Here is a 19977-nt window from a genome sequence, read left to right on the forward strand (position 1 = left end):
GTGACTGGGCAACAAAATGGCAGATGAAATTCCATGTTGATAAATGCAAAGTAATGCACATTGGAAAACATAATCCTAACTATACATATAAAATGATGGGGTCTAAATTAACTGTTACCACTCAAGAAAGAGATCTTGGAGTCCTTGTGGATAGTTCTCTGAAAACATCCACTCAATGTGCAGCAGCAGTCAAAGCGAACAGAATGTTGGGAATCATTAAGAAAGGGATAAATAATAAGACAGAAAATATCATATTGCCTCTATAAATTCATGGTATGCCCACATCTTGAATACTGCATGCAGATGTGGTTGCCCCATCTCAAAAAAGATGTATTGGACTTGGAAAAGGTTCAGAAAAGGGCAATAAAAATGATTAGAGGTATGGAACGGCTTCTGTATGAAGAGAGATTAATAAGACTGGAGCTTTTCAGCTTGGAAAAGAGAACGGGGGGGATATGATTGAAGTCATAAAATCATGACTGGTGTAGAGAAAGTAAATAAGGAAGTGTTATTTACTCTTTCTCCTAACACACGAACTAGGGGTCACCATATGAAATTAATAGGCAGTTGGTTTAAAACTAACAAAAGGAAGAATTTTTTTCACACAACGCACAGTCAGTCTGTGGAACTCTTTTTTCCAGAGGATGTGAAGGTCAAGACTATAACAGGGTTTAAAGTTCATGGAGGATAGGTCCATCAATGGCTGATAGCCGGAATGGGCAGGAATGGTATCCCAGCTTCTGTTTGCCAGAAGCTGGGAATGGGCGAGAGGGGATGGATCACTTGATGATTGCCTGTTCTGTTCATTCCCTCTGGGGCACCTGGCATTGGCCACTGTCGGAAGATACGATACTAGGCTAGATGGACCTTTGGTCTGACCCAGTATGGCCTCTCATATATAAAAGACAGGAACAGAACCTAGATATCCAGTCCTTTGCTCATCATGCACCATACTCCCCCTCTAAGTATAGCTTGGGAAACTGTTTCAAAAGAGCTCTGCATAAGCCTGAAAGCTTGTCTCTCGCACCACCAGAAGTTGGGCCAATAAAAGATATTATCTCACCCACGTTGTCTCTGTTCTCTAACCATGAAATTTTAGGGCTCAATCACGTAAGGAGTTGAGCACTCAGGCCCAAATCCATCATATGCTTCTATTGAGACTACTCATATAATTATAGTTCAGTATGTGCATAAGTGCTGTGCTGGATTTGGGCCAGGATGTTCAGTATCTTGCAGGATCAAGCCTTTACCCACTTAATTGTGGGTGCAGAGTGGTACTCTTTTTTTTTTTTTTTTTTCTAGTTAATTCCTAAACACCAACTATGTATGTGCTGCATGCAGCTGCTCGTGATTTCATTCTCACTAAAGTGTAAGTCTCTGATTTTGTTCAGAGAAACTGCATAGTCAGTATGTGGTCTTATAGTCAGTATCATAACCACCTCACGGATTACTGTTCACCTTCATGGAGTTGCCTATCTACAGACCCCACTGTAGGGATCTCATGCCTAGCCACATGAACATGGAACCAATTCTGAGTGGTAGTTGGAGAACAAAAAAATCCCCTGTGTGTACGCGCGCGCGCACACACACGCACACACGCACGCACACACACGCACACACACCTCCCCTTACTTCCCTTCTCTGCTTGCCAAAGTGGTGTCAGAGCCAAGCTCTCCCTTCTGTCTCTCTTGATGGACAAATCTAATAATATTTTAAATTGGTTATGTTGTTAGAGCTGGTTTTAGGATAGGTAAAATTTCTTTTTACTTTTGCAGCTATTTGGATTTTAGTCTGTCTAGACCCTCTTAAGCCTTGCCCAGGAGGAAGGATCAGTCTTTTGAGCAGTGGAAAATTTTAAGGTGCTTTTCATATTCAGTGGTCAGTCCCGCTTCAGATGGGCATGAAAAGGGCCCTTTAGGCCTTGGGTAAGAGCACTTCTCTAAAGGCTGTGATGCCACACGCTCTTCTCAAAACAAGTACCAAAGCCCATGAGACACTTATCGAGAACTTGCCTTTGCAAAATACCAAGTTGAAAGAAGTAATCCTGTTGTCAAGGTACTCCATTAAGAGGCATTGAAACAAGCTTCGCCAGCTAAAAAAATCAGGCTTTTGGGACAGAGCCCAAGAACAGCACCTCTTCATGGTGTCATTGGTTCCAAATGGCTACACAAGGTACTTCAGTAAGGATCCTACTGTTGGATCCCAAGTATTGCTGTACCCATTGGATCTGTCTGACCAAAGCCCCAGGAGTAAACACTTTTTTGAAGGTGAAAAGGATGTTGGGAGACTCTGAACCATCTTCATGGTCAAACCGTGGCTGCTCCCCCCCCCCCCCCCCCCCGAGTTAACTTAGCTTCCTTTATTTTCAGCATTAGCCTGTTGATCTGTGGCTGTTCACTGTAAATTAATATGTAAATCATGTAGTTTTCTTGTTACTTTGCAAGTAAATAACCTACAAGAACAAGGGCAGTCCTAACACTTCTGCTTAAACATACTGTTTTGTTTTTTTAGAACCTAAATGTGGATGCAAGTACAAACACTATTCCATCAGGAATTCCTCGAGAGCCATTGTTGCCAGCGTCTCCTGCTCTCTCTGGGACGTTTGAAAGGTCTCCTTCCCCATCCCAGTCTCCTGAGTAAGGATTTAATTACATGCCTATAATTATTCTTTTCTGAATCAAGAGTTTGCATTTTCAAAAGGTTAGGTACACTGTGTAACTAGCTATTGAATCCTTAATCAAAGAATGGAGTAACAATATCTCATGTGAACTATACATAAAGCACAAGGCATTAGCTTGTTGTTTATCATGTAATAAATGTGCACACTTTATAGGTGCTAATGAATTGCTTAGTCTTGATTCTTAATATCTGTAAATGTTTAATAAAATGGCATAAAGAATACTTTAAGCCAGGGGTGAGGAACCTACGGGCTGTGGGCCGAATCCTGCCTGCTGCTTCATTTCGTTCGATCTGCAGCAAGTTTCCACACCGTGGGCCAGAAGCCCTAAGCCTCGGCACCCTCTTTCTCCCATCTTCCCGCCACGCCCCCCCACCCCCCTCCCGACCTGTGGGGCTGGAGCCGTGAATGCTGGGTTGCCCCACTGTGGGGGAAGCTAGGGTTGCCAGGCTTTTAGAAGTCCAATCGGCTCCGTGCAGTTCCCAGAAGTGACCAGCATGTCCCAGCGGCCCCTAGGTGCAGGGGTGATCAGGGAAGTGCCTCACGCTGCCCCCACCAGTGCCAGCTCTGCAGCTCCCATTGGCCGGGAACCACAGCCAATGGGAGTTGCAGGGAGGGCACGCGTGGTTAGCGTGCACCCTGGAGAGCCACCTGGCCCCACTGCTTAGTGTGGAGGCAGGGCAGGCAGAGAGGCTGCCTTAGTCCCACTGCGCTGCCGACAGGGAACCGCCTGAGGTAAGCGCCCACTGGCTGGAGCCTGCACCCCAAGTCCTTATCCCAGCCCTGAACCCCCTCCTGAACCCTAACTCCCTGCCAGAGCCCACACCCCAACCCCCTGCCCCAGCCTTGAGCCCACTCCCACACGCCAAACCCTTCATCCCCAGCCCAGTGCCTCCTCCCACACCCTGAACCCCTCCTTACTGGCCCCACCCCAGAACCTAGGGCAGGGGTGGGCAAACTATGGCCCACAGACTAGATCCGGCCCGTGAGGGCTTTGGATACAGCCCACGGGATTGCCACCCCCGTGGCACCGTGGGCCCTGTGCTGCTCCCAGAAGAGGCCGGCACCATATCCCTGTGTCTCTTGGGGTGGGCGGGGGGGGAAGGACAGAGGGTTCTGCATGCTGCCCTCGCCTGCAGGCACCGCCCTCTGCAGCTCCCATTGGCCGGGAACAGGGAACTGTGGCCAATGGGAGCTTCGGGGGAGGTACCCACAGGCGAGGGGCCGCAGGGACATGGTGTCAGCCACTTATGGGAGCGGCGCAGGGTCAGGGCAGGCAGGGAGCCTGCCTTAAGCCCCGCTGTGTGCCACTGCCACCCCGGAGCTGCTCAAGGAAAGTGGCGCCTGGCCGAAACCCACACCCTGAACCCCCTCCTGCACCCTGCACCTCAACCCCCTCTCCTGAGTCCCCTGTGGCACCCTGCACCCCTCTTGCACCCCAACCCCCTGCCCTGAGCCCCCTCCCACACTCCACACACCCTCCTGCACCCCAGCCCCCTGCACTGAGCCCCCTCGTGTACCCCTCCTCTGCCCCAACCCCTTGCCCTGAGCCCCTTCCTGCACTCGAGCCCCCTGCCGCACCGCTCCTGCATCAGCCCCCTGCCCTGAGCCCCCTCCCGCACCTCTCCTCTGCCCCAACCCCTTGCCCTGAGCCCCTTCCCACACCCCGCACTCCCTCCCACACCTCATCCTCCTGCCCCAGCCCTACATTCATGGACCTGCATGCAATTTCCCCACCCAGATGTGGCCCTCAGTCCGAAAAGTTTGCCCACTACTGGCCATGGGGAAGCCCTGAGCCTGTGCGTGTGCCCCTCTGCATGGCTGTGTGGCCCACGACTGATTTTTTTTTTTTCTTCTGTGGGTCAGTAGCCCCTGATAGAAAAAAGGTTCCCCATCCCTGCTTTAAACCATCTTACAGGGAATGTCTACCCTGAAATGTATGCCCCATTTTAGTAGAACTTGAGTTAGCACTCCCTGGCTTTGTTAACCTAGGGCTTCAAAATCATTTGTAACTTCGCTCACCCCAGTACCGCTCCTCCAGCAGGTGGCGCTACTCCTAGTCATTCGCCTACCAGGGTCAATAAGCAGACTCTGGCCTTGACGGCCCCGCCATGGTCTCCAGAGGGGCAGTGGTCAGGATCGGACTGCGACTTCAGCCCCGAGGTGGGACAACTCCCTTCCCACGCAGGAGACTGAGGGGGCACCTGCTGCAGTGCCAACGCAGCAGGGACCGTGGTCCGCCCACCCCCCCCCAAGTGGCAGTACAGTAATCCATGAGGGGTGCCAGTGATGCTGGTCCAGTACTCCCAGCCCTCCCTGAACGCATCAGACAAGCTGGCCAAGGTGCCGCCGGTGCCACTGGGAGCTGCAGGCAGCCCTGCCTGTGGACGGTCAATGTAAATAAACTGTGTCGCAGGCCGCAGGTTGCCCACCACTGCCCTAAACTGTAAGCTGGACGTTGAAAAAACTTTTCTCCCGAATAAGTTGAATCTCTTGGCCTCCTTAGTTTTGGCCATTCCGCTGGGGTGGCCCTTGTCTGTCCCTTTCATTTGCTGCGGGGGGGAGGGGATAAATATACAGATACTCAAAACCCTTTGCAGGGACATAGTATTTCCTTTCCACTTTGTTGGATGTTGGCGGAATTGATGAGGACGTTTGCCACACCAACGTGGCTATTTTGATCACCCCTGGGTGGATGGGCAATGCACCAATTTTTGCCCGTGTAGTGGCCGAGATGACATTGAAGAGGTTGTCTGCCTCCTCAGCGACCTCTTAGGGTACGTCTATACTTACCTCCGGGTTTGGCGGTAAGCAATCGATCTTCTGGGATTGATTTATCGCGTCTTGTCTAGACGCGATAAATCGATCCCGGAAGTGCTCGCTGTTGACGCCGGTACTCCTGCTCCGCGAGAGGAGTAGGCGGAGTCGACGGGGGAGCCTGCCTGCTGCGTGTGGACCTTAGGTAAGTACCTTTAAGTTCGAACTAAGGTACTTCGACTTTAGCTACGTTATTCACGTAGCTGAAGTTGCGTATCTTAGTTCGAACTGGGGGGTTAGTGTGGACCAGCCCTTAGATTTGCAAGCCCAGATTCTCTGCAACCCGTTTAAGGACGGCCTGGTGCTCCTTAAAGTTGTCCAGGGGGCTGCTGGTGTGGGAGGGTCCAGCCACCGCCGCTTCCGCAGATGACTATGACAGTTGAGTGGCCTGAGGGATGGTGTCACCCCCTTCTTTGCCAGGGGAGGGCTCCCTTGGCGCTGGAGTACGGAGACCACTGGTTTAGGGTCTCTAACCCCCCAAGCCCTGCTGGGACTTTATAATTTTAACCTGTGGAACTTCCTCAGTAAGTTTACAGAAGCCCTCCCACAGGATGGTGCCCAAGAGTTCGCCGCGTTGGTGAGCGAAGGCACGGTGGTGGCCCATGGAGTCCTCCAGATGGCCTGGAACGCGATGGACTCGGCTGCCATAGTGGTTGCGTCGGTGATGGCCATGCAACGTAGCTCCTGGTTGCAGGCTTCTGGGCTGTTCCGGGAGATGCAGACCACAATACATGGGGATTCGGGGCTCTTTTCTGAGCTGACTCTAGGCTCCATGGGTTCAAGGACTCCAGAGTCACCCTCCAATCCCTGGGTTTGCACACCCCTCAGCAGTCCACAAAGCCGTTCCACCCTCCGCCGCCGCCTCCTCCGCCACAGTCTAGGTCCTAGGTCCTGGAGGGCTCCCAGGTCTGGCTCCTACGGAAGAAAGGACAAGGACAAAGGGCTTAAGAGATGCTACCCGTCCTCTTCCCGCCCAGGTGCCCAACCTGACCCTCCCAGAAGTCAGGGAGGCCAGAAGCAGTCATTTTGAGGGTGTGCTCAAGGACAGTGCCCCAGCCATCGTACTGGATCCAACCCTCCCTTTCCTCAACCGCCTCTGCCCTTTCTGGTCGGCCTGGTCCCGTGTCACCTTGGACTGCTGGGTGCTAGACACAGTTTCTTCGGGCTACACCTTGCAGTTGACAGCTGACCACCCCTCCTACCCCCTTCTCCGTCCCTCTTTAGGGACCCTTCTCATGAGCAACTCCTCGTTCAGGAGGTTGAAAACCTCCTGAACGAGGGGCAGTGGAAAAGGTTCCTCAAAACATGGAAGGCAGAAGATTCTACTCCCGCTAATTCCGAAGGCAAAGGGGGGCCTCAGACCCTTCCTAGACCTGCATTGCCTCAACAAGTTACTCCAGAAGTTGAAGTTTTGCATGGTCTCCCTGGCCTCCATAATCCCCTCCCTGGATCCAGGAGACTGGTTTGCCACCCTCGATTTAAAGGACGCATACTTCGATATTTCCATCTTCCCAGGGTCTATGGATCAGGTGCAGAGGCATCTCAACCTGGTCTGTTCGACCTGTCGAGACCGGGGGTTGATAATAAACGAGAAAAAATGAACCTTAACCCTGGTACAATGCGTAGAGTTCATCGGAGTGGTCTTTGACTCCACTCAGGCCATGGCCTTACTCCCCAAATCTTAATTCCAGGCCATAGTGTGGACCTCATTGTGGGCCTGTGAGCCCACCTGCTCACCACTGCCCACACCTGCCTGCAGCTGCTGGGCCACATGGCAGCATGTACTTACATAGTCTAGCATGCACGACTCCACCTCAGATGTCTCCAGGCGTGGCTGGTATCGGTCTATGTCCCCAACCAGCACAGCAGGGACCAGGTGGTCAGGATTCCAGACAGCGTACTGCCATCCCTCATCTGGTAGCAGGATCCCTTGTCAGTGTTGGAAGGTGTTTCCTTCACGGCCCCATATTCGTTGGTGACCCTTGTCTCTGATGCCTAGGCTGGGGAACCTCAAAACCATTGGTCCAGTCACAATCGTTCTCTTCATATCAATGTCAGGGAACTCAGGGCCGTTCGACTGGCCTGCCATCCTTTCTACCTCGTATAGAAGACAGTGTAGTCCAGGTCCCGATGGACAACACGGCTATGGTTTTCTATATCAACAGGCTGGGCAGAACCAGGTTGTCTGTCCTTTGCCAGGAAGCCGTCTGTCTACAGTACAATGTCCATCTCGTAGCCGCTCACTTTCCAGGGTCCAAGAACACATTGGCAGATCACCTCAGCAGGACGTTCTCATCTTGCCACAAGTGTCCCTTCATCTGGAGGTGGTCAGCTCCATCTTCTGCAGGTGGGGAACTCTCCGGGTGGACTAGTTCGCGTCCAGGCAGAACAGGAAGTGCCACGTCTTCTGCTCGATTGGAGGAGGAGCCCTGCCTGATGCCTTTCTGCTCCCATGGTCGGAGGATCTGATGTACGCCTTCCCTCCGGTACTGTTGCTGCCTAGGGTCCTCATGAAGATCAAACAGGACAGGGCGAGGATCATCCTCATAGCGTCAGCGTGGCCACGCCAACACTGGTAGCCTCTTGGTAGCAACCCCATTCCAGCTACTGCTCAGATCGGACCTGTTGTCCCAGAACCATGGCAGTCTTCTGCACCGCAACCTGGCAGCGATATAACTGATGGCTTGGCAGCTGCATTGTTAAACGCACAGGAGCAGCAGTGCTCAGCAGAGGTTCAGTGCGTTCTGTTGGGAAGCAGGAAGCCCTCCACCAGAGCAGCCTACCTGGCCAAGTAGAGACTGTTCACCTGTTGGATTGTGGACAAAGATGTTCGTCCTGAGCGGGCTTCGTTGCAGCTTATTCTGGACTACCTCCTGCATCTCAAGCTCCAGTAATTGTCCCCCCCCCATCGATCAAGGTCCATCTAGCGGCCATCTCAGCCTTTCACCCACCATTTTAGGGGAGGTCTGTTTTTTGCTCAGGATATCACAGCCAGATTTCTTAAGGACCTGGAGTGGCCTCTACCCGCAAGTCAGAAACCCTGTCCCTCCATGGGACTTGAATCTGGTGCTGTCTCAGCTCACGGGTCCTCCCTTTGAGCCCCTGGCTTCCTGGTCTCTCTTCCTCTCTTGGAAGGTCGTGTTCCTGGTTGCAGTGTCCACCCGGTATCCAAGATTCAGGAGCTCACCTCGGATCACCGTACACAACTTCTACAAGGACAAGGTACAGCTAAGGCCGCACCCGGCTTTTCTTCCTAAAGTAGTGTCTCAGTTTCATTTGAGCCAGGACATTTACTTACCGGTCTTCTTTCCAAAGCCGCATAAGTCAGAAGAGGAGGGCAGGACGTCAGGAAGGCTCTGGCCTTCTGTGTAAATAGGACCACGTCATTCCGTAAGTCGACGCAATTGTTCATCGCTGTGGCCGACAGGATGAAAGGTCACCTGGTATCCACTCAAAGAATTTCTTCTTGGATCGCTGCCTGCATTTGCTTCTGCTACAACCAAGCGAAGGTGCCGCACCTGGTGATCGTCACCACCGACTCTACCAGGGCGCAGGCCTCCTTGGCAGCGTTTCTGGCCCATGTGCCTATCCATGACCTCTGTAGGGCAGCCACCTGGTCGTCTATCCACACTTTTACATCCCACTATGCTCTTAGCCAGCAGGCCCAGGACGATGCTGGCTTCGGTAGGGCAGTACTGCAAGCCGCTAAGATGTGAACTCCGAGCCCACCTCCGTGGATACTGCTTGTGAGTCACCTAATGTGGAATCGCTATGAGTAAGCTCTCTTGAAGAAAAAATGGTTACCTACCTTTCGTAACTGTTGTTCTTCAAGATGTGTTGCTCATGTCCATTCCATTACTTGCTCTCCTACCCTTCTGTCAGAGTTGCCTGCACGAAGGAACTGAGAGGGTGCAGGGCTGGCGGCGCCTGATATACCTCCGCATGGGAGCACCACTCCAGGGGGTGCCACAGCCGGCCCTACGGATACCGCTAAGGCAGAAATCTCCAACTGTGCACATGGGCACATGCACACTTAAAATGGAATGGACATGAGCAATACATCTCGAAGAACAAGTTACAGAAGGTAGGTAACCGTTTTTCATCAAGATTGACTGTCCAGTGGACAAAGAGAGTCGGCCCTTGGGATTGTGGGTTGCTTTTGGCAGACTCCCAGAGCAGGAGTCCAGTGGAGCCTACACTGCAAAGCAATAGGTTTTGAACCATGAGTCCTGGCTTGACTCAGGCTTGAACTTCCACTCCCATGGGGTCCTGGGACCCTGGATCTGAGCCCTACGTTAGTGCAATATGTGTGTAGACAGAAGGGGATTAAGATTGAGTTCAAACCCTGGGCGTACATTAATTGTAGACATACCCACACTTACAGAACAAAGGAGTGCATAGACTAACTCCCAAATCAATATTCAATATCACTTTGTGCATACAATAAAATAATTGTTTCCAAGTACTGTGTGCTACAACCTGTTTTACTTGAGACTTCAAAATCAGACATTAGGATTATATCAAGATAAAATGTGAGCTTTGATGTCTTGGTCTATCTCCATTTTCAAACAAATACAAACTTAATTAGAATTTGTAATATGTTCCTTATTTTAAGTTATGTATTAAAGTGTAATATGCTTCTTAAAGAGATAGGGTTTAAAATGTATAGCGAATTAACTTTTAAAAGGCTGTTTTATTTTTATTTTTTTAATAATGGAGATATCCTATCTCCTAGAACTGGAAGGGACCTTGAAAGGTCATAGAGTCCAGCCCCCTGCCTTCACTAGCAGGACAAAGTACTGATTTTGCCCCAGATTCCTAAGTGGCCCCCCCCCAAGGATTGAACTCACAACCCTGGGTTTAGCAGGCCAATGCTCAAACCACTGAGCTATCCCTCCCCCCCCAACAACTGTTATAGTTGTCAGTTCACAGATAGCTGTAACTTTCTTGCAGTCCAAATCAGTCTGATTTTAAAGTACTCTTAGATGCGTAATCTGCTCACATGTTGACTTTTCAAGTTCCAAACATGAAGATAGCTTTTCATGAGATTCACTTTCTGATATGTGCTTGCAGTGACTCCAAGGTTGTCGACAAGCAGCAGAGAGAGACACAAAGTATGGAAAGACTTTCTTCCACGCTCAGTACTGCATGTAAATCAGTACAAGTCAATGGGGCTGCCATAGTAAGTGATATTACTAGCTGTCTTTTATAAGTGTTATCACTTGATGTATTTTATTAACAGTACAGCATTTCCATTGTTTGTCTATTGGTACCTATGGCATCTTTACCCTTGCCTCAGGTCTCTTCTGATTACTGGCAATAATATAGCTGTATAACATCTTGAAGGAAAATGGCAAGAGTATTTTTGTATTTCCATGATTTAAAATTCAGCTCACTGAAAAATTAGAAGGAACAGTTAGTCATAGGTGGAGTGACTTTTTTTTTTTTTTTCCTGATCCCCAGTAAGTGCAATTTTGGCGTTGGGAAGGAGAGAACATCGATTTAGGCAATTGTCATCTTTTTATGTTCATAGTGGAGAGTTTTGATATGGGAGCACCATTTAACTAACACATTTCCTCTTCTCATGATTTGCTAACCCACTTCCCCATAGTTTGGTTTCACTCCACCCCCTCCCTGCTGCCTCTCCTTCCTCTCTGTTACTTCCCCAGATCCCCCAACACTACCTCTATCCATTATCTCACCAAACCTTTTTGGAGTTTTTGGCGGTCACTCAGACCTTAATGTATTTATCAGTGAGACTGAAACCTGCACTGCCTGTGTACTCCAGGCACAGCAAGGTGTGTAATGGTGAACTTTACTGATCACAAAAGGGGATGTTTGTAGGTGTTGGCAGAGCCTGTGTAATAAACCCTTAAGCACATGCTCTATAACCCTTAAATAATGTCTGCAGTGAAAGCCCAGGGTTGGTTAGAACTCAAGTTAGCAGACCCTGGGTTTGTTAACCTAGAGCTAGAGCATCTCCACTTATTTGTAACCTCAGGTTGCTAATTATTGAAACCTGGATCCCGATCTAGGGCTCTGCTATCTACATTGCATTATGCGGGCCTGAGTCCAACCACCCATATCTCAGACTTCCTAGCACCTTCCCAAAATGTGGCCACTCTGGTCCTTTGTTCATGGTGCAGTGTGTGTGTAAACTTGACTGTCCACCAAACTTGACAGTCCAGAGGACAAAAAGTCAGCCTGTGGGGTTGTGGGATACTTTTGGCAGTCTCCCAGAGCATAAATCAGGTGGGCTGCATCTACATTGCAAAGCAGTAGGGCTTGAACCCTGGGTCCTGGCTTGACTCAGGCTGGAACCCTCTACCCCCAGGAGTCCTGGGAACTGGGGTCCAAGCGCTGGATCAGCAGGATTTATGTGTAGATGGAAGTGGGGGGGTTAGGTTTGAGCCTGAGTTTAAACCCTGGACTTACATTGCCGTGTAGACATACCTTTAAAGGAAACATTGCTTGAGGCACTTATTTTATCCAGAACTCCAAATCATCTGATGACTTTTGAGCTTTGTCAACAATTGGATGGCATGTCAATGACTCAGACAGTATGGTTAGTTTCAAATATTTAACTGCTTTTTTGCCTATGTCTGTGGTGCTGTATGCAAGTATCCATGTTTTCTTTTGATTCATCGATTTGTCCTTTCTGCTTTGGACAATATGCTAATTTGACCTCCCTGGTGTGACCACCATCACTACCTCCTCCTCCATATTTAGATATTTGATTTGGCAAAATTTTTTCCCTTTTAATGAACATTTTTTTCAAACTCACTTCTTTCTTGGTACTGCTGCTCTTTTCTGTCATAATCCAAGAAGAGGGAAGAGAACTGGTTAAATGCAAAGTTTTTCTTAGAGTGCTTGCCCGTGTCCATTCCATGTTAGGTGCATGATTGGAAATTTTTCCCTTAGCGGTATGCAGAGGAACAGTTTTGGTACCTCCTGGAGTCGCCTGCTCATGCACCAGTATATTGGATGCCGCCAGCCCCACACCCTCTCAGTTCCTACTTACCACCTGTGACGGTTGTTGGAATGCTCCTAGCTCTCACAAGTTCCCTAGTGTTGTTTGTTCTTAGATTCTTCGAGTTTTTTCCTTCTATATAGTTTAAAACTCGTCAAAGCACTGTGGCAAATGCCATCCTCTTTGCCCCCAACATCTAAAAGGGCAGAGAAAAAAATATGTCCCTGCCCAAGGCTTTGAATACATGTACTCCCACCCATACACCCCCATGGTCACTGGTGGTCTCACCTGCCAACAAACAGGACAGACAGGCAATCTAGCGCAACCCCTAAAAATAAAGACCCTAAGAAACTTGACCTTTTTGGTATTCTACTGCCAATGTAAAAGTGTATTCTACTACCAGTCTGCAGCTACGTATCACCAATCAGCAAGCATTGCTGGAGCGATATAATTACAGCACTTGGCATTCAATGGCCAAGGTCAGGGACTCTGCCCAGGAGTCAAGATGAGTTCTTGGCCTTCCTGGAAGAGGGCAAGGCAGTGGCCAAGGCCTCTCTTCAAGCAGCGTTAGATGCAGCCGATTCGGCAGAGCCATCGATGGCCTCTGCTGTCTCCATGCGACGCAGTTCGTGGCTGCAGTCCTCAGAGCTCTTGAACAAGGTCCAGCTGTCATCCGGGACCTCCCATTCGAGAGTAATGCCCTGTTTTCACAGCAGACGGACACCAGGCTGCATGGGCTGAAGGACTCGAGGGCCACCCTGTGCTCCTTTGGGCTCTAAACATCTCCGACCTCAAGGAGGCACTTCCGGCCGCCGCTGCCCAGATAGTCAGGTCCATCTCGACAAAGCTCCTATATAAGGAAAGAGACTTTTTTAACGCCACCAATCTTCCCCATTCTCCTCGACCCCACAGTCAGGCCCCACACGCCACTCGGGTGGCCCATGGCAAACATTTTGAGGGTGTGCCCTAGGGCAACACACCAGACTAACCCCAGGATCCAGCCCCCCTTTTATTTTTGCACTGGTTGTCCCCGTTCCTTTCTGCATGGGCCTGAATTATCTCAGACCTTTGGGTGCTCAACACCACAACATCTGGTTACACCCTGAAGTTCTCTTCCCCCCCCCCCCGTCTCCCTCCCCTCCCCTCCTTCAGGGACCCTACTCACAAGAGTCTTCTCATCCAGGAGGTGGAAACCCTCCTATGGGTAGGGGCCGTAGAGGAAATTCCTCAAGGTTTGAGGGGAAAGGCGTTTTATTCCTGCTATTTTCTGGCCAAGGGGGGCCTCAGACCCATCCTAGACCTGCGTCACCTCAACAGATATCTCAAGAAATTGAAGTTCCATGTGGTCTCCCTGGCCTTCATCATCCCCTCTCTGGATCCAGGAGACTGGTATCTCTAGATTAAAGGATGCCTATTTCCATACTTTTATTTTCCATGGTCACACAAGATTCCTCAGATTCGTAGTGGGCCAGTGCCATTACCAATTCACGGCACTGCCCTTCGGCCTTTCGTCTGCTCTGAGGGTCTTCACAAAGTGTATGGCAGTAGTGGCCGCTTACCTGGGGCATTGAGGGGTGCAGATCTACCAAAACATAGACAACTGGCTTGTCAGAGGCAGGTCATCAGCCCATGTTCAGCACAGCCTTGATCTGTTGTGGGCCACCTGTCAGGAACTAGGTCTGCTTATGAACGAGCAGAAATCAACTCTGGCCCCGGTTCAGCGAATAGTTTATAGGAGCAGTACTTGATTCTACCCAGGCCAGGGCCTTTCTGCTGGAGTCCTGATTCCGAGCCATGTCGGACCTCATCGTGCTTTTAAGAGCCACACCCGCTCACAAGTGCTTGGATATGCCTCAAGCTGCTGGGCCACATGGTAGCATGTACTTGGTCCAACATGCATGTCTATGCCTTAAACCCCTGCAGATATGGCTGTTATCAGTCTACGCTCCCAGCAGACATGATTTGGACCTACTGGTCACAGTCCTATCGCACACCCTGTCATCCCTGTCTTGATGGACAGACCCTTGATTGGTGTTGGAAGAGATTCCCTTCACAGCCCCATCTCTATCAATGATGTTGGTCTCTGAGTTGAATCTGGGGTGGGGAGCCCACCTCGATGTCCTCCGCGCACAAGGTCTCTGGTCATAGGATTGTTCCCTCCATATAAATGTTGGGGAACTTGGAGTGATACGCTTGGCCTGCCAGGCGTTTCTTCCCTACCTGATGGGCAGAGTTGTTCAAATCCTGACAGACAATACCGCCACGATGTTCTACATCAACAAACAAGATGGAGCTCGCTCATCAGCCCTGTGCCAAGAGGCTCTCCAGTTATGAGACTTCTTTGTGCAGCACGCCATTCATCTTGTGCCTTTGCACATCCCGGGGGCCAGGAATTCACTGTCAGATCTCCTCAGCAGGTCCTTCTCGTCTTGCCTCAAGTGGTCACTCCACCCACAGGGGACTCCCCAGGTGGACTTGTTTGCGTCCAGACTGAACAGGAAGTGTCAGCAGTTTTGTTAAATTGACAGGCTCGACAGAGGTTCCCTGTTGGACACCTTTCTGTTCCCGTGGACAGGCATTTCTATACACTTTCTCGTCAAATACCCCTGCTGCACGAGATCCTCTTGAAGATCGAGAGGCAAGGCAAAAATCACGATGGCTCCAGCATGGCCTCGACAGCATTGGTTCAGCACGTGTGTGGATCTCTCCATAGCTTGAACCCTGCTTGAACTCCTGTTCCAAACGGACCTACTCTCGCGGAACCAGGGCCATCTGCTCCACCCAAACCTAGTGTCCCTTTGTCTGACAGTGTGGCTTCTGCGTGGCTGTATGCTGAGGAACAGGCCTGCTCGGCTCAAGTGCAACACATCCTGCTGGATAGCAGGAAGACCTCTAGCAGGGTGATCTACCTGGCCAAGTGGAAACGCTTTACCAGTTGGGTCTTCCCCCTCCAAGTCCATGCTTCAATCCATCCTGGACTACCTGCTTCACCTCAAACTCCAAGGCCTGGCCCTTTCATCAATCAGGGTGCATTTGGCAGCTATCTCCGCTTTTCATCCTCTGATCCAGGGCAGATTGGTCTTCTCTCTCGAAATTATGCTCCAGTTCTTGAAAGGCTTGGAGAGGCTCTACCCTCAGATCCGCGATCCAATCCTTCCGTGGGACTTGAATCTGGTTCTCTCTCGGCTCACAGGTCCTCCTTTCGAGCCATTGGCATCCTGCTCTCTGCTGCTTCTCTCGTGGAAGGTCGCCTTCCTGGTAGCAATCGCTTCGGCCCGACAGTTCTCCAAGATCAGAGCTTCCATGTCAGAACACCCCTTCACGGTTTTCTATAAGGATAAAGTCCAGCTACTCCCCCATCCAGCGTTCGCAGTGTCCCCCCCCGCCCGCATCCAGCGTTCGCAGTGTCCTATAATCAGGACATCTTCCTATTGGTCTTCTTCCCGAAGCCTCACCAGTCTACAGTTACACTCTTTGGATGTTAGACGGGCTTTAGCCTTCTACATCAAGAGAACTAAACCCTTCCATAAGTTGACGCAGCTTGTCATCACAGAGGTAGACTGAATGAAGGGCCTGCCCGTTTCCTCTCAGAAGATCTCCTTGTGGATAACAGCCTGCATCAGGTTCTGCTATGAACAAGCCGGGGTGTCACCACCGGCTATCGTGACTGCCCATTCCACTAGAGCGCAAGTTTCTTCAGCAGCTTTCTTCGTGCAGGTACCAATTCAAGATATCTGTAGAGCCGATACCTGGTCTTAAGTTCATACCTTCGCGTCCAAACACACCATCACCCAGCAGGCCTGGAACGACACCAGCTTTGGCAAAGCAGTGTTGCAAGCCGCACAACCATGAACTGCGAGCCCACCTCCATGGTTACTGCTTGTGAGTCACCTAACATGGAATCGACGTGAGCAAGCACTTGAAGAAAAAAAGGTTATCTACCTTTTGTAACTGTTCTTTGAGATGTCGCTCATGTCCATTCCCTGACCCGCCCTCCTTCCCCGCTATCTCAGTTGACAGCAAGAAGGAACTGAGAGGGTGCGGGGCTGGTGGCACCATTATACTGGCACGTGAGCATGGGACTAGAGGGGGCACCAGAGCCAGCCCTATGGATACCGCTAAGGGAAAAATTTCTGACAACCATGCCTGTGGGTGCACACACACCTAACATGGAGTGGACATGAGCAACACATCTCAAAGAACAGCTATGAAAGGTAGGTAACCCTTTTTCCAAAGTAGGCAGTCTTAGTATTAGCAAATATATCTGTTAAACTTTAAAAGGAGATAATTCTTTACTCCTGTTCCCACCGTCTTGTTCAGGTTCAGATGGGAGGTCATACTCTGCTGTTAAGAGATAAACCTGTTACTCTAAGATTTCTCTCTTGCTTACAGCCAGCCTTGGCTGTAATGCTACTTGCATGAACTTCACATGCTAGATTGTGCTAAATCTTCCCTGTAGTTGCATATATTATCATGCATAATTGCTGTGCTATGTAGTCACAATGAAGACTAATATTGTTTTAAATTCAGTGTCTTGTGTTTACCTTCCATTTCACAGGAACTACGAAAACCTAGTTATGCAGAGATTTGCCAGAGAACAACTAAGGATCCACCTACGTTGCAGCCCCAGAAAGAACAGAAGCCAAACACTGTAGCTTGTGGGAAAGATGAAAGAAAACCCACAGAAACAATAGAGAAAAACAGAGAACCCCCTCCCACAAAGTCAAATCCAGGACAGCCCAAAGACCAGAGGAGACAGTCAGGGCGCAGATCGCCCCCTCCAGCTGTTGGGAAACGTTTAAATAAAGAACAGAACACCCCCCCAAAGTCTCCTCAGTGAAACTAATGCTTGGGAGGGGGTTGAAAAGAGTTCTACTTCCCACAAATTAGAACCCATGTTCCCACTCAGAGTACAGAGAATGAGTTGCTGGTTAGGGAGCTTGCAGTGCCGCTAGGCATATAGAATGCCTGCAAGTTTTTTCTTCTATGAAATAATTTTTTACCCTCTTGAGCAAACGTTCTATTTTTCCAGGATTTAATTGATCTAAACCTTATATTTAGGTTGGTGCTTAACTGGAGGTGATGCTTAGTCTGATTATTTTCAAGATAGAAAATGTGTTATCTTAAAAAATCAATTTTTTTATCAAGCCTCCTTATGGCAATATGAATACAAGCTCAATATAGTGAGTATTCCTGAACTATTAAGCAGAACTGTGCTGCTGCAATTTTTTAATAAACTGGTCTGCAAGTAACTGTATCTCTAAAATGTCCAAAAGACTGATAATGGCAGCTAGCATAGAGCATTAAAAAAAGTATATCGTACAAAATAGTATGAATATGACCTTGAGGATTTTTTTATTGGGCTGCTGTTCCAAGTATCGGTTAATAAACTTGCACTTTTAGGTTAAACTAATAGTTGATTATAGCATTTTTTTAAAACTAATCTTTTTTGATGTCTTCTGCAAAAAAAAAAAAGTCCTCCAGAGAGCACCAATAGAGATTTTCTAAAATATTTATGTTCGGATGTACTGCAAGCAAGTAACCAGCTTCTCACTCCAGAATAAAATGAATACTATAATTTCCAAATACAAAGCACATTGTGAATAGAAAAAAAATTGTGAGGTGAGCTTCTATAGTGGTGAAGCCTGCTAATGGCTGTTATCACAAGAAAGCACAGTAGTGTTCTTGTGATGATCTAAACTTCCCCCTCACCAGGATGGAGTTAACTAGTCATTACTGTACTTTCTAGTTTATCCCTGTGCTCAGTGTAGACTTTTTTTAACTTGGCCCCAAGTGCTCTTTGAAAGAGTTCATATCTTAGTCAGCCTAGTGTTGACATCTTCCTGTAACTACAAGCATTGGCATGTGGATTTAAATTTTTCAAACCTTGAGATAATGGTATTTGTTTTTTATGGTGGAGGAAGAGATCCCTGCTATTTACCTCTGGGATGAGGTTTCTCACACTTGTATTTACTTTAGAAGTGATGCGCTTTCTGAAGGACAAGGATGCACTAAATTAGCAAGCTTCTAATAAAGTTGAATATAAATTATTTTTGTTTTAAAATGCCTAAAAATTTTCTTTAAGTGTTTAAATAGCAGGCAGTTCAGATAAACCTCTTTCCTGCTGAATATAACAGTACAGTTTATTCCACAAAAATGTTTGTTTAAACAACTGATTTTTTTAAAGAATTATTTCCATCCAATATTTAAAGACTTGAATTTTATTTAAACTTGAAAATGACTTTGCCTTAACTTTTGTATAAGACAGCTTAGAGTTAATGAAGTCTGACCCCCTTAAGGGTTAGCATGAGTTAATTACAGAATTACTCAGTTACAGTATGTATCTATTGTCACTGGTCTTACTGGGTAAACATACTGTAGTACAGGAACTAGCAGCAGTTTTTGTAATATACCTTAAAGATCTTAAACAGTTGATCTTTTTCAGATTGTTGAAAAATCTGTAAATGCAAATAGTCAATACTGTATTAAATATGTGCACTTGGAAGTGTGTGCTTTGCTTGTACAGTTGTAAATAATCAGAACATATAAAAAGGTACCCTAAAGAAAAAAAATCTGATAAAAATTATTGATATATTATAAATGTTGCTGTTGAGCTGGATGTAGATAAACTAAATGTTGTGGTTTGAATATTACTTTAATTTGTTGTTTTTTGTTTTTTATTTTATTCTGGTGTGCTGAACTGACTCTGCCTCTTCACTGCAAAAGGGAAATGGAAAGAAAGTCTTATTTCAAAGCCCTCAAATGTTTTCATAATAGTCTCTCTAAAAGTGTGCATTTCAACCAATAGGTGTTCGGTAACATAATGTAAATAGCAAACTCTGGCAGTCTAGCAGTTCAGCTGAAATTTAAAAAATCCCAGTAATAAAATCAAATAAATTCATTGGGATAATAGTTCAAATCACCAGGAAAAAACACCCTGAAGCTTATTTGACCACCTCTTCCAGGGAGAGTATCCATGCTTACGTAGATGGATAATGAGCTTGACTATGGCTGTGTGTAAAAATAAATAAAAAAATAAAATAAAAAGTAAAAGAGTAGCAGTTAATTTCCTAGCAATTTTTATACTGCAGACATCGGATAGCAATGAATTGACCTTTTAAATCCAGCCTGCTGTGTACTGCAGAGTTGGTTAACATGGGCAAGATGGGATTTGTTTGTTCCTTGGTTAAAAAGCACACTTTGAATTCTGTTGGAGGAGATAGGACTCTGACAACAGTGAACATCACCAAAATTTAGAAACCAGTTCTGTCATTGGATTTTAATACTTATCCTTTCCCCAGTGGGCAGTGAAAATGGCAGCTAGACTTGTATATGGTTTAGGCCAGCTGTGTGATTTGTTGTTTGCCTGCTGAAAGTATAAACCTCAACAGCTGCAAACAATACAAAATGGTCACTTACAGCAACAGTGTACAGCTAATCATAATAGCCAACTGGGACATAAGGTAATATATTGAGACCACCGGATTGTGTTGTGCTGTTCTAATGTATTCTG

At 48.0% G+C, this 19977-nt stretch overlaps 1 protein-coding gene across 1 annotated transcript in view; it reads left to right on the forward strand.

Moving 5' to 3' along the window:
* Window positions 1-19583, forward strand: part of LARP4B (La ribonucleoprotein 4B) — a 62589-nt gene extending 43006 nt beyond the window's left edge. Inside the window, exons 17-19 of the mRNA XM_065398611.1 lie at window positions 2512-2636; window positions 10568-10676; window positions 17023-19583. Of these exons, the coding sequence (XP_065254683.1) occupies window positions 2512-2636; window positions 10568-10676; window positions 17023-17304 (516 nt within the window). The 3' untranslated portion in view covers window positions 17305-19583. The remainder of the gene's footprint in view (window positions 1-2511; window positions 2637-10567; window positions 10677-17022) is intronic.
* Window positions 19584-19977: the final 394 nt, after the last annotated feature.

The sequence above is a fragment of the Emys orbicularis genome, chromosome 2 (genome assembly GCF_028017835.1).
Source record: "Emys orbicularis isolate rEmyOrb1 chromosome 2, rEmyOrb1.hap1, whole genome shotgun sequence".
Taxonomy (NCBI): Eukaryota; Metazoa; Chordata; order Testudines; family Emydidae; genus Emys; species Emys orbicularis.